The 15,000-nt window shown below is 35.3% G+C and overlaps 1 protein-coding gene across 2 annotated transcripts in view; it reads right to left on the bottom strand.

Annotated features, from left to right (window-relative positions):
- Positions 1-15,000, bottom strand: part of LOC127972630 (chloride channel protein 2-like) — a 56,379-nt gene that overhangs the window by 35,918 nt on the left and 5,461 nt on the right. For both annotated transcript variants that reach the window (XM_052576281.1, XM_052576282.1), the window contains exon 2: positions 3,029-3,164. In XM_052576281.1, coding sequence (XP_052432241.1) covers positions 3,029-3,164 — 136 coding nt within the window. The remainder of the gene's footprint in view (positions 1-3,028; positions 3,165-15,000) is intronic.

Raw genomic sequence — 15,000 nt, 5'->3', positions numbered from 1 at the left:
ACATACTTCCTGTTGCACACACGCTCTAGAGTGACCAAGACTGCAAATGCGTGTGTGTGTGTGTGTGTGTGTGTGTGTGTGTGTGTTTCATTCAGCTGTCATGTTCTCAGTGGGACGATGGCGCCCTCATCAGGACAAAGACTGACACTCCAGCTACACACCATCTTACAAAAATCTGCATATGAAATCATTTCAGGACCAGGATTTCAGAGGTTTAAACATTCTTGAAAAAAAGACAAATGTTTTACCAAGCTATAGTTTAAGTTTGAGGATGAATCTGACAAGGCTTTATTATCTCACGCTAAGTTTTCATTGCAGATTTTTTTGCATTGCAATTATTATAGTTTTATTAAATAAAATTGTCATTACAATTGAAAAACTGCCCAGACATTTTTTATCACTATTATTTCCACTGGTGAATGTCATTACATTTAATAATTATTCACTTTTTCATATTAGAGTAAAAAATAGACTGCAAGTCAATTAATTAATCAGCATAAGTTAAAGGAAATATAACAAATATTACCATTATACACACACACACATATATCTTTTGTTCTCTTTGGGCCTTAGTGTTTATCAACCAAAATTTCTTATTTTCTTTTTAATTTTGGGGATATTATTACATTTAGTGTGACAACTATCATTTTAAAATACACATCAGTTTCCTCATGTACCATGGTACAGTTTTGTTGCTTATCCTTGGACAATAAAAAGCAAGAAAGAATAGGTTTGTTTTAAAACAAATAAAAGAAAGTCAGAGAGAAATGGCATGCAAAGTTGTTAATATCCAATGTTCACATGAAACCCCACAATGAATGACATTAATAACGTCTCGGTTGCATATGGTAACCCTCGTTCCCTGAAGGAGGGAACGGAGACGCCACATCGGTGATCGACGCAAAATGGGATGTCGCTTCGATAGACCAATCTACTTGGAGTGTAAACTAAACGAGCCAAAGCACATTGGCATGCAATTATTGCATTCAGCTGCCGTCCCGAAGGAGGTCTCGGGGGCAAACACACATATAGCATCCATTTAGGAATATATAGATACATTTGAGGTGATTAAAACCCTCTTGAGAAGGCAGAAGTCTGCTGTGGGAAAACGGGCTCTAAAGGATATACCAGGGACTATAGACATCTGAGTATCCTTTAGGTCTCAATATGGAACCCGGCCTTCCATGGTTCTCACGGATACATCATGAAGGTCTGGCGCCGAACGTTCTGCGGCATCCAGCTGCCGAAGGTGATTGAGGATCTCAACAGGGTCTACAGTACTGACTCTCTGGAGCAGTTTAAGCAAGCCGACACTAACCGGGGCCTCTCAGTGCCACTACCCGTTTGAGGTGAGAACACTTGAGGATACCGGCTCAACACGAAGGCTGTAGAACCTTTCGAACGTGTTAGGGGTCGCCCAGCCTGCAGCTCTACAAATATCTGTCAGCGAGGCACCACGAGCCAGCGCCCAGGAGGATGCAACACTTCTAGTTGAGTGAGCTCACAACCTGAATGGGCAGGGCACATCCTGAGTCTGATAAGCCAGGGTTATGACATCCACAATCCAGTGGGCCATCCTGTGCTTATAGAGGGCACTCCCCTTCTCCCGGCCTCCGTAACAGACAAAGAGCTAGTCTGAGGTCCTGAAGCTTTGTGTCCGGTCTATGTAGCATCTCAATGCTTGGACGGGACAGAGCAAAGCCAGGGCTGGGTCTGTCTCCTCCAGGGGCAGCGCTTGCAGGTTCACCACTTGGTCTTTGAAGGGTGTAGTGGCAACCTTGGGCACGTAGCCTTCGCTCCACAACTTGCTGTAAAAAGGAAGCACGACCGCAATCGGGCATCTTCGGGGGTCTTCTGGGCGAGAAGAACACCATTCATTGAACAGGTTCCACTTCTAGGCGTAAGCGTGTCTTGTAGACGGTGCTCTTGCCGAAGTGATGGTGTTCACTACCTCTTGAGGTAGGTCACCTAGAACCTCCGCGTCCCATCCAGGAACCAGACATGGAGTTTCCAAAGGTCTGGACATGGGTGCCAAATGGTGCCCCATCTCTGAGTCAGTAGATCCTTCCTCAAAGAAATTGGCCAAGGAGAGGCTGTCGCAAGGAGCACTAGTTCGGGAAACCAGGTCCGAGTGGGCCAATACGGCGCCACTAGCAAGACTTGCTCCTTGTCCTCCCGGACTTTGCACAGTGTCTGTGCGAGAAGGCTCACTGGGGGAAACGCATACATGCGTAGGTGCAGAGAGTTCCCTCTTCTGGGAGTAGAACAACTGGCAGTGAGAGGTCTCTGGAGAAGCAAACAGGTCTACCTGAGCGGCTCCAAACCGTCTCCAAATCAGCTGGACTGTCAGGGGATGGAGTCGCCATTCTCCCGGGAGCATTGCTCGTCACTTCAACGAAGTGACCTCAGAACCTTCCGACTCCAAAGGAGGAGGTGGCGGGCGAGTTGTGACATGCGACGGGAGCGCAGACCACCTTGATGTATGCAAAGGTCGCTGTGTTGTCCATTCGGACCAGCACATGCTTGCCTCTTAAGAGACCTTTGAGACGGTTCAAGGCAAGGTGCACTGCTAACAACTCTAGGCAACTGATGTGCCACTGCAGCTGCTGGCCCGTCCAAACCCCTGAGACTGCATGCCCATCGGTGGTGGAGGCATCCGTGTAAACCACAGCATGCCTGGAGATCTGCTCTAGGGCTACCCCTGACCACAGGATGAGGGTTTGGCGACAGGCCACTGTAACTTGGACCAGGTAAGTGCCGCGCTTCCACGTCCACCTCGGGACTCGGCCATTAAGCCGGTGCTGGAGCGAAACAATCTATCTATATATATACAATATATAAACACAAGAACTAACGTTGCAAAGATCATATCTCATATTAAATCTGGCTGAAACTTTCTCTCATCTCACCCAGCTGCTGGTTTCTCATTAGATAAAGACACACATCTCAGATACTGTAAGACAGATGACATGGCACAGCTTGTAAAATCTCAGATCTACCTGAGAAGTGATGTTTGGGATGGACTTACTTCGACACCGGACACATCGTCCCTTCTCGTACTCCAGCAGTTTGAGCGGAGGACTGCGGTGACGACCATCCTCTCGAATCCGAGCGGCTTGTTCTCGAGCGTAAACACCCAGTTCCTGAGTGTAACGCCCATACATCTACAGACAGAGAGAGAGAGAGAGAGACCCATGCACAGACCACGATTACTACATTAAAATACCGAATGAACATAAACTGATACAGGATCTCACACACACCTCCTTATATAATCATATATATATATATAAACAGAAAAATATACTCTGTGTGTGTGCATATATATATATATATATATATATATATATATATATATATAATTGCATATAAATAATTTTTATAAATTATATAATTTAAATATGTATACATATGTAATATTTTAAACATTTAAGTAAAAATATATATTGCCATGAATTAAAAAAAAGAAAATATTATTATTTTAAAATAACTAAATTAGATTAAATATGTATTTTAATTATTTCCTATATGTGATTTACATACAAATAATGTATTAATTTAATGCAATTTAAATAATACAATATTCATAATATGAAATTTAAATAAATATTAATAAAACACATTTATTAATCTAATTTGAATGATGCTAAATTACATCACATAATTATGTTTACTTATTAAATGTACATTATTTTAAGTGATTAATTAGACATTTTTTATTAATAAAATAATGAAAAATATTATATTCATATTATAAATAAGCAATATAAATATTTATATTTATTTTTAAACAATAAATAGTTTCTATAATAATACCGTAATGAAAAGTTAATGTGCTTGTACACTTTGTTCCGCTGATTCAGCATCTTTCGCAGAGGTTTCATTCAGATGACTGACCTCTAGAGCTCTACATTTACACACACACCCAAAAGGCTAAAGGTCAAAGGTCAGTTATCATATTAGTCTTCTTCAGTACGGTGCTTTTTTGTTCCCCTCTCTGTCTCACACACACACACACACACACACACACACACACACACACACACACACACAGACACACACAGACACACACAGACACACACAGACACACACACACACACACTTCCCTTCAAACCTCTTTGTTTCAGCACAGGTGTTTTAATGGCACCTGATAAACTTACCAACCCTGTGTGTGTGTGTGCTGCTCTGTCAGCATTCCATACAGGAGACAGGAAGTGTTTTCCCAGAATTCCCTGCCCTTCTAAAAATTCCAGCTCAAACCGGCTGAAGGTGGAGGCTGGTGTTTGGAAGACTGTGGCTGGTTTCTAAAAGCTTATTAACCTTCAGCTCATAATAACTAAAACTGCTCAAGAGGTTCTGAAACACAGCAGGATCACGACGATTTAATTTTTTTGAAATAAGTCTCTTCAACTCACCAAGGCTGCATTTATTGGTGCATTATTATTTGGTGGAAACTGATGCATTTTATTTATGTATTTATTTAATCCACTGTAACATTATAAATGTCTTGACTCTCACTTTAATACGTCCTGAATGACTTCTGAAGTGTAGTGTAGCATCCAGATCATAATTAGTTAATAATTAGAATCCAGCGTTTTGTGAAGAGAGAAACAAACACAGGGTTTGTGTTTCTGTTGATTCGTAAAGGGTTTGTGAGGTCACATGACCCACATCAAGAAAAGGGATGCTAAATAAACCCTTCAAAACAGGACTTAGGACGGCACGGACCGAAATACAGATGCAAAAATAAATCCAAACAAACGTGCAGCAACAACAAAGTCCCTGAGAAGTGCAAAGCTATGATTATGGGATGTATTTGTGTGCAGCTATGTGTTTGAAGCGACACTAATTGCAACCGGGGGCAACATTTATAACCCAATCACCACAACAACAACAACAGAAACAAACAGGAGTGAGACTACAAAACACAGAACTTAATCTGTTTTAATTTTATTGTAAAAACAGTATGCATCTATATAATGTACGTTTAAATTCATACATTCATGACTTAAAAAAAATACAAAAATTAATTGCTGAATGTTTCTTTTATAATGCATAATGTATTATATATAATACATATAATGCATAATTTATAATGCATTTTTTTTTAAATAGGCATGAATAAATATATATAATGTTTATAAATGAATACATTAATTACAATTATAAAAAAAAAAATATTAGGGTTAAAAAGTAGGTAACACAATATGCAGAAAGTTAATTAAATAATATATATATATATATATATATATATATATATAATTAAAAATTTAATATACTAAAAAATATTAATTAATTCTTTATTTAAAAAATTAATAAAATCTTAATATGTGATATTTAGCAGAATAAGATTAATGTACTGAACAATAAGACTATTAAAGTTCATTTATGTTATTTTTAATAAGCATAAATAGGCCTAAATATACATTATGTTTATAAATTGACACTTAAATAAAAAAAGTAATGAAATAAAATTCTGAAAACAAATCATATAAATTAAAAAATTTGAAATAAGAGAGTATGTTTACTCATGTAATTTCATGTTTTTTAATTCTATTTTACTGTTAAATAGGTTTAAATGAATGTGTCCATGAAATAATCTGAAATACTATAAAATATAAATTAATATTAAGTTCTTTAAAAATTCATTTACACAATGTTTAGTATGTACCATAACAACAGAATGAGAAAGTATTCTTAACTTTCTTCAGTGTTTTTGAGAGAGGCAATATTTTATTTTAAACAAACATGTCAATAAGTAGCAAAAACTTTCAGAGAACTACGAGATTCAGTCCAAATCTGCCCTTAATGAGTCACACGTTCAACATCAGTCCATCAAACACTGATCTGGAGTCAGCTGAACCTGACAGACCTTCTTACGGGTCACTGAACACACACACACACACACACACACACACACACACACACACACACACACACACACACACACAGTTTAAGCGGTCACAGCTGAACATGTTGAAAGCTGAAAATGTTGGGACATAAAAACCATGGGGACGAAGAAAAGAGTGTAAAGAGAAAATAAAAGAGAAACAAACAGAGACGGACACATGTAGAGAGAGAGAGAAAAGCAGAAGCAGAGAGAGAGATGTTTGGCCGAGTAACAGTAGGGTTATTCATCCTGCGGTGTGAGAAGAATTTCAATTTTTCAGCGAGTGGGAGAAACGAACAAACCCAGGGAGAAGAACGACAGAAGCAGGAAAGAGATGTCAGAGCAACCTCTTAAACACAAGCGCTCTCTCTTTTCTCATGTGCTTCGGCGTGTGCTGCTGTGTAGTTCCTCACATCGCCACCAGCAGCGCTGTAGAGTCATCGACTTACATTAATAAAGATATGAAAACAGCCTTTTACTCAATTATCTGAACAGATTCATTCGTAGAAAGCAGACATGAAACAACAAGTGTTTGAAAGGTAAGAAAGAACCAGGGACGTCAGATGAAATTAAAAGCTGTTTGAAAGTTATTATGTTTAGCAATAACTGCAGAAAGCTGCTAAAAGTAGATCGTTTGTAGCCTTTGCGTTTAAGTTAACTAAAATTAAATCTAAACCTATAGAAAATATTTCTTGTTAACTGAAATATTAGATGGAAAACAAACTTAATTCAGCTTTCAAAGCAACGAGTTTAAATTGTTTTTCGTTTAAATTGAAGCACTAAAACTACTAACTTCAACAAAAAAAAATGAAATTAAACCTAAATGTAAAAGAAATGGCAAAACGACTTAATTTACAAAAAAATAAGCTAAACTAAAATGAAAACTGAAAAAGATAAAAATGAAAGCTAAATCAAAATACGATTTAAAAATATTAGCTGAAAATTTTATCTTTTTTTTATATCTTTATTTTTTAGTTTAAATCAAAGCACTCAAATTACTAAAATAAACTAAATAGTACTTAATATATATGTGTGTGTGTGTGTGTGTGTGTGTGTGTAAATGCACTAAAATTAATTCATAAAACCAAAAATGAAAAACGTAATAAAAAATTAAGCAAAAATTTTAATGGAAAATGTTATAATAATAATAATAATAATAATAATAACAACTTAAGTAAGCTGCCAGAGGAACGTCTATTTTTTTAAATTTAGTTTAAAGTGACTAAAATTACTAAAACTGAAAATTTAAATATAAATATGAAATGTTATATATATATATAATATAAATATATTTAAATATGACAATTTGAAATAAATTACCTCTAAATGGTAAACTTCAACCATAACAAAATGAAAAAAAGCGTTCAATAAAATTACTAAAAATTAAGCTAAAATTTAAATGAAAACTTAAAATAAACAAAGCCTATTAAAATATTATTAAAACTGTAATAATATATAAACAACACTTACATAACATTAATGCATAAAAACAGTTCTTTATTTAAATTTCGGCGTAACACTCATTTTTTAGGGTAGCTTTTAACTAAACATTTGTATTTGTACTATTTTCTTTGTTGTTTTGATTTGTATTTCTTTTCATATCTTTGCTTGTTGTATTTATTTTATACAGTGTATTATTTGTTTTTGTTCAGCACTTTGAGATCTACATTTAAAGGCGCTATAGAAAATAAAGTTTATTATTATTATTATTATTTCATTTCAGTTGCATTTTATTAATTTTATTTAGCAATTTAAAACTTGAGAAAAATGATGCAATAAGTTTTGGTCAAATAAAAAACGTGGGAAAACTCTTTATTGGGAGAGAGACAGACGACGTGAACTTTGACCTTGTCGGAATTGTGAAATCAACAGCTGCATCCATCATCCATCATCCATCCGTGTGTTTGTGTGTGTGTGTGTGTGTGTGTGAGAGAGAGAGATAGAGTGTGTGTGTTTGTGGCCTAGCTCTGTGGGCGACCGAAGCGGTTCCTTCTGCATGTGCTCAGATACATCACTGTGACACCATTCAGAGCCACCAAACACACACACACACACACACAAAGAGAGAGAGAGAGAGAGAGAGGGAGTATGTCCTAAAGCGTGTGAGTTTTCCTGCAGTGAATGGCACAGTACATCATGTTCAGGGTGAGTATTACAGCTGTGACAACACTGTACACAAAGTGTGTGTGAAACAACAGAGAAGCATGACATCTCATCCAATGAAATGCAATAGCATATATTCAAGTCTGGCATTGGTCGTTTAAAGGAATAGTTCACCTAAAAATAAAAATTCTGTCATCATTTGCAAGATATTTTGAAGAATGTTAAAGCATTTTCAGATTAAATATTCCTTTAATGTTAAAGTCAATGCATCCATGCAAAGTCATTTTTTTCCACATAATATACACTAAACTATAACTATAATTTATGTTCTGCTTTAAAACAAAAACATCGTTTTACGTCACAAAGTCAATAAAAATAAATGTTAATTATTTTAAAATTTAAATGTACTATAACTTAAACTTAAAGTTGCCAAAACAACATGTCTAATTTCCACTTCGCTTAAGCAGAAGCAATAAAATTACTAATCAGAAATAAAAACAAAAAATTAAATTGAAATAAAAAAAAATTGTATATGATTTTTTAAAAAAATAATTAAAAGCAGGAAAGCTAATTAATAAAAACAAAAACTAAAATTAAAACTGAAAATATAAAAATATAAACCCCATCAATAAATGAATTGAAAAATAAGACATTAACTATAATAAAATAACATTGAGGAATTTTAAGTTTTCAAGATTAATTTTATTTTGCAATTTAAATTTAGTGTCCTTAATAAATTGATGCAATATGATTTTAGTTTGTAGTCTGTATTTTATCCATATGCATATCCTTTCCTGAGCTAAAACTTAAACATGTTTCTGAAATCTTTACATACTGTTTCCGGGTCAAAATTGACCCGGACGTGATAGGCAGGTTAAATATTTTACTGTGACCTGTTTACTTCATTTGATCTTTTGTTGTTGTACTGATGTAACTTATTTTGCACTCTTCTGACAATTTAAAGTTTTGTTTGTTTGTTTGTTTTTTGCCAATAAATCACATTAAACTGATTTGAACTGTGTGCCGAGTCAGCTGCCAATTTCTAATGGACTTACAAAAAATAACATTCCATCTGCAGAAAGAGAGAGAAAAAATAGAAAAGAAGAGACGATGTGCTGACACCTCTCCACAAAACACACACACACACACACACACACACACACAGCTTTTGTCGATTAAGTTATTAGAGGTGTTTTCTTAATCTGAATTTAGGAGGGCAGGCTTGAAAAGAACAAGAGGGCAAAAAAACAGACGACAGAACAATGGAAAATATACGAGATAAGAAGTTGAAGGAAACACTGATAAAGAATAAAAAGACGGAAACAATATTATTATGAAGTATGACCCAAGACACGAGCACACACACACACACACACAATTGCTCACACACACACAGTGACACGCACACTATCACTCTCACACACACACACACACTCACAGACACACACACACACACACACACACACACACACACTTGACTTTCTGACATAAGGGAATTAACAGGAATTAAGTTTTTCTTCACACGTGATGTGATAATTCTCCATTTACTTGAAACACAAATAAGACTGTGTGCGTGTGTGTGTGTGCGTGTGTGTGTGTGTGCATAAAGCTCAGGATTTGGTTTCATATTTGTGTCTTAATTCTAAGCACATAAAAGCTCAAGGAACAAGAACAAACTCTGAACCAAAACAATACAAAAAAAAAAAAACAAGCAACAAATACACAACATCAACTCTAAAGCCTCTGAACGTAATCGAGTCTCAGGTCACTCTGACATTTTTTTTAATTTAAGGGGAAAAATAAAATTTCAAATGTTTAAAGTTAAAGCAAAAGTTAATTTATACATTTATACAAATATACATATGCAAGATAAATATAGTTGAAAGACATTATACATAATATTTGCAGTATTTAAGACCTAGTTTCTAAACTTTAAAGTTCAAAGTTTAAAGCTAATTTTATAACATAAAATTACATAATATTTGCTCAAAAACATGCAAATCATTCAAAGACTTGTTAGAGATGTCCATTACAACTCTATAAGTTTAAAGTTTTTACAAATTGGATAGATAATATTTGCACAAACACAGATTCAAATCATTCAAATTCCTTTCATTTTCAGAAAAATGTAAATCAAAACTTTACATTTAAAAAAAACAAAAACAAAAAAATATTATACATAATATTTGCTTTCATGTGCATCAGAAAAATGTTTCAAAAATACTAATATGACTTATGAGGTGAAGAACATTGCTGGGCGGAGCTATGAGATGAAAAGAGCCAATCAGCTGCCGGAACACAGTAGAACAGACTGTACTGAAGAGACGACAGCAGGAGAGACAGACAGATGTCAACACACACACACACTCACTAACACACACATACTCACTCACTCTCTCACACACACACACACTCACACACACACACTCAATGACTCACTCTCACACACACATACACACTCACTCACTCACTCTCACACACACACACACACACACACACACTCTCACACACTCACATACATACTCACTATAACTAACTAACTAACACACACACAAAGATACACACTCGCACACTCACTCTCTCACACACACACTCACTAACACACACATACTCACTCACTCACACACACACACACACACACACACACACACACATACTCACTATAACTACTGTAACTAACACACACACACAGATACACACTCGCACACTCACACACACTCACTCTCTCACACACACACACACTCACACACACACACTCACATACATACTCACTATAACTCACTAACACACACACACACACACTCACTCTCACACACACTCACACACACATACACACACTCACTGACTCACTCTCACTCACTCACACACACACACACAGATACACACTCGCACACTCACACACACTCACTCTCTCACACACACACACTCACACACACTCTCACACACACTCACATACATACTCACTATAACTCACTAACACACACACTCACACACTCACACTCACACACATACACTGACTCACTCTCACTCACTCACACACACACACACAGATACACACTCGCACACTCACACACACTCACTCTCTCACACACACACACTCACACACACTCTCACACACACTCACATACATACTCACTATAACTCACTAACACACACACTCACACACTCACACTCACACACATACACACACTCACTGACTCACTCACATACATACTCACTATAACTCACTAACACACACACACTCACACTCACACACACACACACACTGACTCACTCTCACTCACTCAGTAACACACACATACACTCACTCATTCACTCACTCTCACAGACACACACACAGACACACACACACACACACACACACACACTCACACACACTCACGCACACACACACACACACACTGACTCACTCTCACTCACTCAGTAACACACACATACACTCACTCATTCACTCACTCTCACAGACACACACACAGACACACACACACACACACACACACACACTAACACACTAACTCACTCACTCTCACAGGCACACACTCACCTCACTAACACCCTCTCACTAACACACTCACACACAAACACACTCACTGACTCACTCATTCTCTCACACACTAACACTCACACACTCACACACACACACACACACACAAATGTAATATCTGAAACTACTCTGAAAAGTGCTGTTTTATCACTGACATCTGAAATTCTTATCAGTTTAAAAAGTACATCTCAACAACTAGATCATGCTGATTTTGTAGCGGTAAGAAATGTGTTAAGTTAAAATATTTATAACAGTGACTGCACATGATAATCTGACATCAGATCCATGCAAATCCATAACATATCAAATCTGTTCTTTCTACAGAGGTTTGTGTGAGTATTAACTGTGTGTGTGTGTGTGTGTGTGTGTGTGTGTGTGTGTGTTTCACAATGGCTTGTGCAGGAATGTTTCTCTGAGATTATCAAGATATTCTGTGAAATGAAGACTTTCACTGAGTCCACGCCTCTCTTCTCAGAACTCAGGTGCTGTAATGACACAGTGTGTCCGTGTGTGTTTTCATGTACACAGGTGTGTCTGTGTGTGTGCTCGTGTAAGAACAACCACAAAAGCTTTATTTCTGTAACAAGTAATAAGGGAGTAACTAACTACAAGTAAAGCGATACTAATTTAACTACATTTTTCAGTTTCCAAAACAGTTTGTTACTGGTGTACTGCACTACTTTACAGTTTTTGACAAATTGTATTGTATAAACAAGCTGAGATAATAAACACACATATTAAAATTATTAAAAAATGTATTACACTGTACAAGTACAACATGTCGATTTATTACTACAAATACACTTTTTATAATATTTTTGTGCTCCATTATATATTAAAACATTTTATTCAATTAATTCTGAATAAATGTATATTTTTGCATATTAAAATGAAAATGTTAAATTCAATTAACATGCATAATTTTTTTTTACTTTATTATAAATACAAGTAATAGATTTAGTATTCCAGTTATTATTAGTTTTGCATATTAAAATTAATAAAACGTTAATTGCAATAGACATTTTTGTGCCAAAATAAATATGAGATAAAATACTAATGAGCTTATTGGTTGAATGTATAATATATTTATCGTTTTGCATTTTAAAATTATTAAAATGTTAAATATTATAAAAAAAAATGTGTAGCAACAAAATGAATTTAATTAGTTAAACACTAAACATGTTTTGACTTTTTTTTATACCAACTACTGTATTGTATTTATTTTGATAAATGTTTCTTTCTCAAGTTTAATGTTGTAAATAATCAAATGTTACATCCTTATAGGCTTTTGTGTTCAGACTGCAAACATATAAATAATATTGCACAAGAATAGATATTAAAACGTTAGTATTGAATGATATTCTAAGACATTAGTCGATTAACTCTTTAAACCCTGTGACCTGATGACAGATGAAGCGATCAAATGCGTGTTTTCACCAAACAAAGACACTGTTTCTGTTTTGGAAAATCTTTGGTTACATTTGACACTTCGACATGCAGCGATAGACACATTTACAATAAATACAGCTTCCTCCAAACATATAAAACTTAGACTTCTGTCTCTAATGTCCACAGGACACTGTTCCTGAAAGCAAACCTGAGATTCAAGGTGTTTTTCCAGCAGCTGACTCACTTTATTTGTGCAATAAGGATTAAAAAAAGAGTTAAAATTTAAAGAACACAAATTACAAGCATTTTGCAATAAGGTCTTATTAGTTAAATGAAGGTGCCTATATTAGTTAATTGTATCTGTTAATATTACAACAAAAAAAATCGATGTAATTTTGTGAACTATTAATAAATGCAGTAAAAATAAATGTGTCTTTTATAGTTTATTTTAAGATGATGCATTAATGTTAACAATAGATCTTATTGAAAGAGTTGTGTCACATCTGTGTTTACGTTATAAATAATGATACTTTTCTGGCCCATTTTATTTGCATAATGATTTAAGAACAAAAAAAAAACATTTTGATTACAATGCAGAAATAAATAGATAGATAATGATTTTTTTTGTCCAAATAACTGTCATTGCATTTGTTCTATTGTACTTAAATTTACTTTGACAAATGTAAAAAAAATATATATTTTGGATGGTAATGAAAACAAATAGAAAAAAACATTTTTATTATCATCATTATTTTAAATAATTCTAAATAATGTCACCAAGAAAAATGGTCCAATAGTTACAAACAGCATTACTTTCTTCATAAAATATATCTATAATATTTTTCTTATTTTTTCTTTTAAATTATGTCAAAATGTATTTTAGAAAGAACAACATCTATGAAGTTTAATCTGAAATGCATTCAAATCCAGTAACATTTATTTGTTTTTAATCATGCTGTGCAACTTCAGATTTGATACAGATCTAATGATAATTTAGTAACGCTCCATTGTTCAACATTAGTTAACTAACAAACCAATGACAAACTTTATCAGTTAATATTATTTAATGTATCCGAGCTAACATTTAGCTATGAGTAAACAGGACTGTATTTCTGTCTCTGCCTCTAAAACTTCTCACAAACCTTTGAACATTTTCATTAAGACATTATTTATTATATTTCTTTAACCCATGGAACTGTCGGCTGCTTTTAGATGTAGTAGATCAGCTTTTATTATCCTTAAAGGGCATTTCAGTCATAAACAACGAAGCGTACACACAAACACACACTCATTACATCTCACACACCTGAGTGACCTGTGTGTGTGTGTGTGTGTGTGTGTGTGTGTGTGTGTGTGTGTGTGTGTGTGTGTGATCCGTTTCACTCTATTCATCACGCTTCCCGTGAGAGACGAGAGAATGAATGAATAAATGAATAAAAGAGAAGAGTAAATCTTTCACTCCCAGATACCAGAGAGAGAGAGAGAGAGAGAGACAGAGAGAGAGAGAGAGAGAGAGAGAGAGAGAGAGAGAGACCATTGGTCCAATAGAATTGATGGAGCGGTGCTGGACACGGTCCAGAAGAAAGCTGTTTTTACTCAGCTCACACACACACACACACACACACACACACACACACACTGAGGAGCTTGTTCTTAACTCTAGTGCTGCAGGAAATTGAGAAAGACCCACAGAAAGAGAGAAATGAGTGCTCGAGGCTGTTTGCAGGTGTTCAGAGAACTATAAACAAAGACTGAGAGTGTGTACATGGAACCACACAAATACATTCTGATAGCAGCTTAATTCATTAACTCCCAGTAAAAAATCCCAGTTTTACTTGAATATAAATGTGTGTTGGCGGTGTGTGTACACATCAACTCCATAATGATAAATAAAATCATATAAATCTTCAAAAATCATAACCTCTTTCTCAAAACAAACTTTTGGGTGATGTCACATAGCCCAAGGCCCCTCCCATGACTGTTGATTGACAGTGGTGTTTAACCTAAGCCCCGCCCTGGGCGAGCAGTTAACACTCATCCATTGAGAGGGGCGGGGTCAGCAGAGCTCATTAGC

Source organism: Carassius gibelio, chromosome B15, assembly GCF_023724105.1.
Source record: "Carassius gibelio isolate Cgi1373 ecotype wild population from Czech Republic chromosome B15, carGib1.2-hapl.c, whole genome shotgun sequence".
Classification (NCBI taxonomy): domain Eukaryota; kingdom Metazoa; phylum Chordata; class Actinopteri; order Cypriniformes; family Cyprinidae; genus Carassius; species Carassius gibelio.
This window is presented reverse-complemented; position numbering and strand designations above follow the sequence as displayed.